At 37.2% G+C, this 12,254-nt stretch overlaps 1 protein-coding gene across 1 annotated transcript in view; it reads left to right on the top strand.

The window, feature by feature from the left end:
* Positions 1-268: 268 nt before the first annotated feature.
* Positions 269-12,254, top strand: part of LOC131050958 (nuclear matrix constituent protein 1) — a 42,681-nt gene continuing 30,695 nt past the window's right edge. Inside the window, exons 1-5 of the mRNA XM_057985284.1 lie at positions 269-906; positions 3,719-3,928; positions 11,075-11,328; positions 11,755-12,025; positions 12,132-12,215. Of these exons, the coding sequence (XP_057841267.1) occupies positions 598-906; positions 3,719-3,928; positions 11,075-11,328; positions 11,755-12,025; positions 12,132-12,215 (1,128 nt within the window). The 5' untranslated portion in view covers positions 269-597. The remainder of the gene's footprint in view (positions 907-3,718; positions 3,929-11,074; positions 11,329-11,754; positions 12,026-12,131; positions 12,216-12,254) is intronic.

Raw genomic sequence — 12,254 nt, 5'->3', positions numbered from 1 at the left:
GAAAATAATGTTCTCCGCATTTCTGCAGATAAATATTAAAAAAATGAAAGACATTAGCCAAATGGCGGCCAAACCGATAAATCTTTAAAATACGCATTTGAATTTCATTTTGGCGAATTTCGTCTTCATTTCGAAACATTCATTCATTCACTCCCCAGTCCCCACACTGCATTAAGTAGAGACTCAGACGCCACCCAATCAAATGTCGCCACGTGGCAGAACAGCCGTGAGCTGTTAAAGGCCGACAAGAGGTCTTGTATCGCACGGCTCTCGGGAGTTTAGCGAAAAGGCATCGAAGAAGAAAAAAGGGGAAAAAAAACTCACAGGATAGATAACTTTGATTCACGGATTTTCTTAATCTTTTTGTTTGTCTGTGGATCGAACTGTGGATGTCATGGGCAGGGGATTGGGCTCTTCTTTATTGTAACGGAGGAGCCGAGGGTTCGAGTTTTTGCGGCTTCCATTTGTCTACAGGTAGGGAGGCGAAGGCGAAGGTGAAGCAGCGGGAGAGGGTTTAAATTATTCTTTGCTTGCATGTGACCGCCGCGGTGGCTTAAAGTAGAGAGCAGAAAGATTAGGGTTTCGAGGGTTTGAGAGATGATGACCCCCAACAGGAGGGGGCGCTGGCCGGGATTGTCTCCTTCGTCTCGCTCCTCACCTGCGGTAGATGACAAGGCAGTTGCAGTTGTGGAGAAAAGCTCTGGTGTGAGCGCTGGGAAGGCCACCATGGAGGCCCCGCCGAGGAATTCTTTAGACGGGAATGGCCGGTTTGTGTCAACGGCGGCGGCGGTGGCGGAGCCGGAGGTCTGGCGGCGCTTCAAGGAGTCGGGATCTCTGGACCATGAGTCGCTCGAGAAAAAAGACCGGGCAGCTCTGCTTCTTCATATTAACGAACTTGATGCCGAGGTTAGTACTTGGATTTCTTTTCTTTATATGCTAAATTTTCCGCTAAAAGAAACTTTTTAAATTCTCCCCTTTTTTAATTTTCTGACTTCCCTCGAAATTTAGTTGTGGGAGTTCCGTGCTAAGGATATCTTTTCTGTGAAAATTATCTAGTACTTACACTCCTAGTTCATTTAGGTTAGGCCACTGAGCGTTTGGATAAAAGATTCTACAGTGTCTTCCAATTTTGAACACGGGACTTGTTGTGTGAACCTCATACTCTTTTCAGTTGTGAATTTTCCAATTAAATATTTTTCGTCCAAGTGGTTACAAACTCTAGAACAAGATATGAAACTACCAGTGTCGGTTTTTTTGTAAAGTCCGGAAAAATTGAACTTGTGATCACTTCTGCAGTAAATTCTCAAATTTTAAGTAAGTACATCGGTGATTTGAACTTGAACAGAGCCTCCTCTGTTCTTTCTGGCAGTGGCTCTCACTTTTTTTGCGGTGCTTTGTAGATGTTGGTCCCATTTGCCTTTTTGGTCTCATAAAATCTCTATCTATCCCCCGCTTTTATAATTTTGTAATTGGTTAGTTTTTCCCTTTGTTAATTACGGTCGAGTCTTACTGGTCCTCGAGTGAGTGGTCCATATGCTTAATATGCTGGCATTTGCTGGTCAATAAATGCTAGATAAGGTCTGTGCACTCAAGCTGGGGTAGAATAAGCTAACATAAAACTCTTCTTTAAGAGTTGAACCTTAAATTTTTATTTATCCGCTTCTCTCAATAACACTTAACTATGACAGAAAACACTGTACATTCAACTCAACTATGGAACTTATGGTAAATTACTTGCAATTTGTAATCACTTGGTTCCTTTCGAGCTTACATCAACTAGCAATAATTTGTCTCTATCCTTAATGATAGGAGTGAAGAAGCTTGGCTTTTGAAACAAAATTCCACAAGTCACTATTTTTACATTTGGATTGCATATTTATCTCTTATCACTTCTTAAACACCACCAAATAGGCACCTACCTTTTCTTCTATAAGAATTAGAGTAACCAAGGGCATTTAATATCATTTGTAAAGCTTGATTTAACTTACTTATATAGTTATATTTGTGTTACCACCTTTTCCAACAACTTTGCTATTATCCTCCCTCTTTTACACTTTATGGTTTACATCGACAACTTAACCTTTTGTCTCAAGACATGTTGATATGCTTCTTTTAACATATGTCATTCATCTTGAGTGGGAAGCCAAGAACCATTTTTATACCAAGAAATTCGCACCCTACATTAGGTTCTTTCCTCCTCAACATCACTTTGTTAACTTTTCTTTGAAGTAAGTCCTTTATAGCAACCAATCTGGCTTGTTCACTGCCTAATGTATTTTTGTGCTCAACCTCTTCTTCAAAAAGGTATTCCTCTCTTGGTTGTATTTTGTACCTCTTTAATGCACTTTAACCATTAATTTCTCTCTTTTCTACTTCTCATAAAAACTCAATTTACTAACAGTAGGATTCACTTTGGTTTACCTGCTTCCTCTCAACACAACTCAACTCAACTCAATTTTTACTTTTCTCAAGTTATTTCAGCAATACAATATATTATTGTTCTCAGGTACCACAATGAGGGCTTTGTTGAGGGCCATTTGAACCACCATAAAGTCCTCAACTGATTAGTGTACACTTTGGAAGCTAAACACTAAGAGATTGAGATGGAAATATTAAATATATGAATCTCTTCATTAATTCTGTAAATTCTCATTAGATGAAATACTCTTGCAGAATTATATCAACATACGTCGCTCTTCCATATTTATTCCAACCATAGCAATCTCTATCTGTATAGATACCCTCAACTATAACAACGAATAATATGGTCAATTGGACTAATGGGCTTATTTGGCAATTTCTTTGGAAGTTGCCTTCATTATGTTCCTTGAGAGTTTTTCTCCCCTTGCAGCTTAACTTATTTTTCTAAAGACATGAGTTCAACAGATGAGCCCTTCAAAGGCCAGTCCAAAAGCCACCATATTATGTTTGGATTGCATATTTATCTGTAGTATTCCATGGGTTTTTGGAATGGGGTGACAGGGTTGAATTTCGGGGACAGATCGACTTTGGACCCAGATCTGGGGATTGTGATTGGCAGCACAAATATAATTATATCAAGTGTATCAATTTTCTGTTAAAGGTGCATGTTTTTTGGCCATGTGGATTGGCATTGATCTTTTTTTTTATCAATTGTAATATTAAGTTTTGGATAGAGAAAAAATGTATGTTTGCGGATTGGCATCGATCTTTTTTTTTATCAAGTGTAATATCAAGTGTTGAATAGAGAAAAAATGTATGTTTTGTGAAGGTTTATTAACTTGCTGCCTACTGGTCCTTCATTTATTGTCATGTATATTCTTTAGACCAGAGAGTCATAAGTTCTTTTCACACTGTAGCTGCCAACATTTTGTTGTTTTATCCTGACATTTTGCTGTTTTAAAACCTTGTTTTAGCTCATCAGAAGTGCTGTTTGTAAGGATGTTGCATAATCACTTCTTTTTCTCATTAGTGGAGGAAATCAATATAAATAGTAGACTCAGTCTTAAATTTGCTTTCTGATTACAGGTTCATGAGACCTGGATTGTCATACCATAAAATATTTCCAGAGTCTGATAGAGAATAATTTAACAAAATATAAATCAAATTAGAATGTTTGATATTTTACTAATTCAAAAGCCTTGGTATTTTTAAAATGTTTAATTGTCAAATGCATACCAACCCATATTTGGACTCTTGTTTTTATATTTCTTCTGATTACTTTTTTGTTCTTTCACAGCTGTATGATTATCAATACAACATGGGGCTTCTCTTAATAGAGCGCAAGGAATGGACATCTAAGTATGAACAAATGAAACTTGCTCTAGCTGAAGCTGAAGAAAGTCTGAAGCGAGAACAATCTGCACACTTGGTTGCCATAACTGAAGCTGAAAAGCGAGAAGAAAGCTTGAAGAAATCGTTAGGCGTTGAGAAACAGTGTGTTTCTGATGTAAGGATACTGCTTATCTATGATATGTGCTCGTAAATTATGGCCCAATTTGTGTTTACTTATTACAAGTGCACTGGATAGGCTCTAAATTCATGCAAGGAAAATATTGTTGTCTAAATTGAGCTCAATGTTTTGATATGTACATATTTACTGAAGCTTTATTTTAATAGCTATGCATTTTAATCACCTTAAGAATCCCATATTCTATATGCATTGTGTGTAGTCCTTGACAATGGTAAGTTGGATATTTTATAAACCTTTTCATACAGTCCAACATGATATCCAATCGTGATGTCATATATGGCATAGAAAGTATATTTATTTTTTCGTTTTTTTACCAAGCATTGTGAGGGGTACTCTTGCCATCAATTTTGAGATTAAATGAAGGTTTTCTGTTTGTGTTCCACACATGGTGCAGAGGAATTAGATTTTGATAATCCCATGGCTGAACAAATCCACCCTCCGAATAACAGATCATCCACTAGAGATTTTGTTGTTTTGTAATTGAGAGTCGAAATTCAAGCTGTTCATTCTTGGCTTGCCATTTGATGATTATGATTACAGATTTAACCCTACAGAAATTTACAAATTTTGAGGTTAAGATTCAGTAAATGTAAGTGTACTCTCTATGTGATAAGCATTTTTTTTCTTCTTTGTTTATATCAACAGAATTATGCAATCATGTTTTGATGAATTGGTTTTCACATTGTTTGTTGGAAACTACTATTTGAAGTTATGTTTTTTCCATCATCAACTTCATGCAGTCTGTAGACTGCTCTATGGTTTACTGTTGGAATTGCATTTTTTCTAAATTAATCTGTGGGCTTATCTAATATTTTCAACAAGGATTTTTCAGCAACATGACAAATCGTTACTAATTATCTGTTTGGTTGAATCAGTATTTTGCAAGAGAAGAATCTTTTGTACCTTAATGGCATTAATTTTCCTTAAATCATGTTATCATTCTAGCGTTGCATGCTTATAAGCTTGTCATGCAAGATATCATTAATTCATTATCATAAGTATGCAACAACAGTATAGGATTTTCAATTTCACAATAGAAATGAACTGCACTATACTCTTCTTATGTTTGGCTTTCCCTTTATTTTTAAATTCTTTTATGTGCTTCTTTGTACCAAGTTTTTAAATTGTGTAGAATATTATGTCAAGATTCTACAATAACTAAATATAAAGCATGCCAACTGTGTTTTGAGCAACTGGGTGCTTTAAGAGCAAATGATAGTATCTCCTGTTAATTTTAGTGATCAGACAGAAGGTAAATAACTGAAACTGGAAATTCAACACATAGCAGTACAAAACAACACAAGAACAACATAGCAGTACCCTGGGAAAACCTCCCTCTTGGAGGAAAAACCCAGCAACAAGATTCAGATCAGATTATATTAATGTCAAGGGATAGCCAAGTACAAATTCGCCCACTTATCTGAATCTTGAATTCTGATCAGAATTTGACTTGTCCTTCAGTCTGATGATAATCACCACGCTTGACTGGATTCACTCAGCTAGAATGAATTCGCTATTCTCCAAAGTGAGTTCGCTGACCCCAGAGTATAATGGCAGGCCTTCAATGTATATTCGTTGTCTTGAATTGCTTGCAGATCAGATCGCTGAATTGGATGAATGCATGAATGGTTTATAGGATGGATTACATCACTTTATTTATATAGGAGATACAAGTAACTCATTTGCCTCAGTTGACTATAATGAACTTGGTGCCAAAATACAATAAATTCAAATTACAAGTTACATGAATAGGTCTTGACCTATCATGTCATCACAAGTTACATGTTGCCTTAGCACGTTACACCCAAATAGGACCAGTCTCATATGATTACAAGTAACATTATTGTAATCGCTTTAAGTTATTTAAATTTTAATTGACACTAGGCAACATTGAAATTTAATCAAGTATAATCCGAACTGGTTATTTATTTTCAACACTCCCTCTTAGCTAGGGAGGATTATCATATTGTAATAACACAGTATCCATCTTGCATTGCCTGTAGAGGATGGGTCTATACCTTGCATTGCTCGCAGAGGGTGGAGGTGGTCTTTCACCTCAACCTTCTCTTGAGAAGGATTCAATGTCACCTTGCATTGCCCGCAGAGGGTGGAAGATGCAACTTAGTGCATCATTGGGACTGAGACTCCCTCTCAGCCAAAGTTTTGTTCTCAACAACTCCAAGTCTCTCTCTGAAGTATTCAAACTTCACACGAGCTATAGGCTTGGTGAAAACATCTGCAATCTGCTCATCAGTGCTGACATATTTAAGCTGAATGGCACTTCTCTGTACCATATCACGAATATCTGTCATGAAACACGAGATTAGCAGACATCTTAATACAACTCTGATTGTCACAATGAATGACAGTGGGTTCCCAAGGTTTTTCCGAACAACCCAGCAAGAAGCTTGCGAAGCCATGCTGCTTCTCTTGACGCCACACTTGACGCAATGTACTTAGTTTCTGTAGTACTTAATGCAACTGAGGACTGTTTCCTGCTGGCCTAGGAGATAACAACATAACCCAAACTGAAACAAATTCCTGAAGTGCTCTTCCTATTGGTACACTTCTTGCTCAATCAAAATCGGAGTAACCTTCTTTTGACAGTGTTGATTGGATACTTCAACCCGTAGCCAACTGTGCCTCGCAAATATCTTAGAATATGCTTGGCTGCAACAGGATGAACTTGCTTCGGTTTGTTCATGAACTGGCTGAGCACACTTACTGCATAACAAATATCCGGTTTAGTGTTAACTAGATACATCAAGGATCCAATCAACTGTCTGTACTCCGATAGATTTGCAAAGTCAGAGTTAGCTGTAGATAAACTCAATTTCTTCAAGTTAGTTTCCATAGGAGTAGACATAGGTTTGTAGTCCATCATTTCAAACCTTTTCAATAGATCAATAGTATATTTTCCTTGACTAAGGATGATTTCATTAGATCTTTGCCATACTTCTAAACCTAAAAAGTAATGCATTAGGCCTAGATCCTTCATTTCAAATTTTGTAGCTAATTCTTTCTTACATCTAATGATGAAGACTATCTTCACCGGTTAGAAATAAATCATCCACATACAAAACCAAAATTAGCATTTTACCATCAAATAATTTAAAGTAAAGGTTAGAATCAACATCATTTTTACAAAATCTTAGACTAACCAAATACTTATCAATTCTTTCATACCAAGCTCGAGAAGCCTACTTGAGGCCGTAAAGAGCTTTCTTCAATCTGCACACATGAGATTCTCTTTTATGAATCTCATATCCTTCTAGTTGCTCAATATAGACTTCTTCCTCAATGACACCATTAAGGAAAGTAGTCTTTACATCCATTTGATGTAACTTCCAACCCTTAGTTGCAGCAATAGTTATAATAGTTCTAATATAAGTATATCTAGCAACAGGTGCAAATGTTTCCTCATAATCTATGCCTTCCTTTTGAGAAAAACCACGAGCTACAAATCTAGCTTTATATTTCTCAATACATCCATCGGCAGTATGTTTAATTTTAAACAACCATTTAGAGGATACAACAGACTTACCTTTAGGTCTAGGCACAATATCCCAAACATCATTCTTGATGATGGATTGATATTCTTCGTCCATGGCCCAACTTCCACGCTTTTTGGTTCATGGCTTCTTCTACATTTGATGGTTCGGTCTCAATAATGTTGCACACCATTTCAACATAGTTGGATAGCTTCTGAGGTCTCTTGCTTTCTCTGAATGTTCCTTGGGGTGCATCAAACTTTTCGGCTTCTTGGATTGTGTTCCTAACCCAAAGTGGTCTCTTCTTACTAACTGCAATGTCTTTGGGTCCATCAGCTGGATCACAAGGCTCAATATATTCAGAAGGCTCGATAAACTCCCTCTGAATCTTAGGGTTAGTATCAACATCCATATCTTGATTTCCATTAAGTTCTTTATCATCATCGACCAAAGAACCTTTAGATTTCTTAAGAGCAATATTTTCTTCAAAAGTTACATCTCTACTTACCTTAATGTACTTTTGTCCTGGGATGTAGACTTGGAATGCTTTGGAAGATTCACTGTATCCAACAAGGATGCCCTTCTTCCTGGATGGCTCTAGCTTAGTTCCTTTCTCCTTTGGTATATGAACATTTACATGGCTTCTGAAGATCCTTTGGTGGTTGATATCAGGTTTGGCTCCGGTGAAGGCTTCTTCAGGAGTCATGTTCTTCAACACTCAATGATGGCATCTATTCTGAATATATACTGCAGTCTTAGATGCCTCAACCCACAAGGAGGTTTGTAGATCCTGATCATGAATCATAACTTTAGCTGCTTCAACAATGGATCTATTCTTCCTTTCAGCCACCCCATTTTGCTGAGGATTGTAGGGAACACAAAACTCCCTCTTAATTCCTGTCTCTACACAAAAGTCATGAAAGCCACATGAGGTGTATTCACCTCCATTATCAGATCTTAACACTTTAATTCTTTTTCCATATAGATTTTCAACTAAAGCCTTAAATTCTTTGAACCTACTTAATACTTCATCAGATTCTTTAGTTTTCAGGAAGTAAATCCAAGTCTTTCTAGAGAAATCATCTATGAATATAACATATTATAGGCATCCACTAGATGAAGCAACAAACATAGGTCCACATAAATCAGAATGAACGAGTGCTAATTTTTCTTTAGCTCTACTTTTACTTTTATAAAATGGACTTTTAGTGTTCTTACCTAAGGCACATCCTTCATAAGTATCATCATGAAATTGACTAAGTTTAGGCATACCTTTGACCATCTTCTCAAGTGAGGGAAGTGCTTGGAAGTGTAAATGACCAAGCCTCCTGTGCCATAGTTCGCTGATCTCAGGAGCCTCATGAATGAGAGCTTGAGCAGGTTCGGCTGAAAGCTTGTATTAGCTATCATAACTATTACCAATGACACGAGCAGATTTAAAACTAGATTTCTTAAGCCACCCAAGTACTCTACCCTCAGAAAATGCTAATTGATAACCCTTATCTTCTAGGGCAGAAATGGAGATAAGATTCCTTTTAATTCCAGGCACAAATAAAATATCACTAAAATGTAGAGAGATACCAGAATCTAAATTTAATGAAGTAGTACCGAAACCTCTTACCGAATATCGAGCGTCATCACCAATTACCACATGAAGATTGGATTCTTTCTCTATTAAGTCCGAAAGATGCTCTCGGCGCCGTTGTCGATTAGCCATGTGTTGCAGTCAGTCGGTAAATTGCTTGACAAGGCAGAGATGAAGAGGAAGTCTTCATTGTTCTTCTGTTTTGCTACCTCATTGAGATTCACTTCTCCTTGCTTGAGTTGATTTTGACATTCCTTCGCATAGTGACCAAACTTGTCACACCTGAAGCGGCGAATGCGTGAGACATCTCTTGGCTTCTTCCTTGAATCATGACTTGTTGAAGGTCTGAAATCTCTCTTCCTCTTGAAGTTGCCCTTCTTCCAATTTCCACCTTTCTTCTTGACTGATTGGGTTGCAAGCATGTGATGATCTCCTCCATGAGAGTTCCTAATTACCCCCTTGGCAGCCAGCTGAGATTCTTCTTGGATGCAATCTCCCCTCAACCGTTCAAACTTGGGAAGCTCAATCCTTGCACCGATTCCTTGAATGAATGGTTCCCAAGTTGGAGGAAGACCATTGAGGGCAGTCAAGGTAAGATCGCTGTCTTCATCTTCCTTCCCTACTGTTCAAAGTTGATCCCTTAAATCAGTCATTCTCATGAAGTAGGAAGTGATAGATTCCTTTTTCTCCAATCGGATGTGGGAGAGCTGATTCCTCAAGGCAAGAATGCGGCTAGTGTTGTTGACTTCATACATCTTCTCCAATGTGCTGAACATCTCTCTAGCAGACTTCATTTTGGATATAGATGACACAATATGGTCTTTGACAGAATCAATGATCAACCTTCGAGCTTGAAAGTCCTTCTCCCATTCTTCCTTTTCTTTTTCATCAGTAGGTTCTTCAGCATCCTTGCTAACGTGTTCAGCAAGATTATTCAAGGTCATCATCATACGAACCTTCCAAGAGGTGTAATTCACAGAACCGTCCAACCTGTCTTCAGCCCTAAGAGAAGAAGCCATGTAGTCTAAGCTTTGAACAGTAGGTTAGATTGAAAGACAATAAAAGATTGACAAATCTGATCACAACTATTTACGAACCAAGCTCTGATACCATGTTAATTTTAGTGATCAGACAGAAGTTTAATAACTGAAATTGGAAATGCAACACATAACAGTACAAAACAACACAACATTACCCTGGGAAAACCTCCCTCTTGGAGGAAAAACCCAGCAACAAGATTCAGATCAGATTATATTAATGTCAAGGGATAGCCAAGTACAAATTCTTCCACTTAGGGCATGAACAAACTGACTTATCTGAATCTTGAACTCTGATCAGAATTTGATTTGTCCTTCAATCTGATGATAATCGCCACCCTTTACTGGATTCACTCAGCTAGAATGAATTCACTATTCTCCAAAGTGAGTTTGCTGACCCCAGAGTATAATGGCAGGCCTTCAATGTATATTCGCTGTCTTGAATTGCTTGCAGATCAGATCGCTGAATCGGATGAATGCATGAATGGTTTATAGGATGGATTACATCGCTTTATTTACATAGGAGATAGAAGTAACTTATTTGCCTTAGTCGGCTATTAACTTGGCGCCAAAATACAATAAATTTGAATTACAAGTTACATGTTGCCTTAGCACGTTACACCCAAATAGGACCAGTCTCATATGATTACAAGTTACATTATTGTAATCGCTTTAAGTTATTTAAATTTTAGTTGCCACTAGGCAACATTAAAATTTAATCAAGTATAATGCGAACTGGTTATTTATTTTCAACATCTCCAAGCGTACACTACTTTATTCTCAGAATTCTGGGTTACATAGTTAAATTAGGAGTGCACTTTAAGGCACCTGGGAGCTGTAATAATGTAGTTTGTCTACCATTTTAAACAAGATTAACTTCAAAATGCCCAGTTTAGGTATTAATTTTTAATCAAAAACTTAGCAAATTATGTCAGAAATAAGTCAATAACCCCTTTTTCCTGAATTGTTTTGAAGAAGGTTTACTAACGTCTGTCACTTTATTTTTCAGCTTGAGAAGGCTTTACATGAGATGCGTACTGAAGTTGCTGAAATTAAATTTATATCTGAGAGTAAGCTGGCACAAGCTCGTGAAATGGTGGCAAGTACAGAAGCAAAGAACCTTGAAGCAGAATCAAGGTTGCATTCAGCTGAAGCTTTGCAGGCTGAAGCAAGCCGCAGGCATGCAGAGACAGAAAGGAAATTGCAGGAGATTGAAGCTATTGAAAATGCTCTTAGAAGGGATCGTCAATCCTTCAAGTCTGAGTACGTAATGACAGTAACTACTGTTTTCTGTGTCTCGTGAATTTCTTATTTACCTATACTTTCAATGCATGCCGTGTCTACTTCTGCTGTCAGCATGGTGGTTGGTAATGTGTATTTATATGTTATGTATACTTCAAATTAGCTATATTGCTCTTAGTTTTTATGACGTAATATGGTTATACTTTAACTATGAAAAGATCTATATAGATCTTTCTGCCTGTTTTCTTTTTGGAATCCTTTGAGATCAGTGTAATTGTTTAGGCGCACTTATTCTTCATGCTTACAGTTTTTGTGCAGAAGTGAATTCTGTTAGGCAATTAGACTGTGTATTTATATAATTTGTATTATCTTGTGTTATAAGTTCAATTTTCTACTCTACTGAATATGTCGGCCTATGTTAATATGACATTATGGATGTTCTTTCAGGCGTGATGCCCATGAGGTTGAGCTTTCCCTTGAAAGACGGAATCTGCTTGATTGGGAAAAAAAATTGCAAGATGGCCAAGATAGATTGCTTGAAGGTCAGAGGTTACTGAATCAAAGGGAAGAGTACACAAATCAGAGAGACGAGGCTTTGAAACAAATTGAAAAGGAGTTAGAGGATGCTAAAAAGCAGATTGAGAATGATCATTCAACCTTAAAAGAGAAAGAGGCAGATATAAGTGTTAGGTTGACTGCTTTATCCACAAGAGAAGAGGTCTGCTTTTTTAGGATTTCATAAAATTATATTATACTATTTTGCCATTATAATAGATTAAACCATAAAACTTATGTCTGTCTAATTTTCCCTTTTCCCATTTCAGAATGCTGTTAAAAGAGAAAATCTCATTGACAAGAAAGAGAAAGAGTTGCTTGTCTTACAAGAGAAACTTGCCAGTAAGGAGAATGTGAGTTTCTGGAAAGTATTCATGATATTGAATCCAATA

This window comes from Cryptomeria japonica, chromosome 2 (genome assembly GCF_030272615.1).
Source record: "Cryptomeria japonica chromosome 2, Sugi_1.0, whole genome shotgun sequence".
Lineage (NCBI taxonomy): Eukaryota > Viridiplantae > Streptophyta > Pinopsida > Cupressales > Cupressaceae > Cryptomeria > Cryptomeria japonica.
Note: the sequence above shows the minus strand (reverse complement) of the source record. Positions and strands in the feature narration are given on the sequence as shown.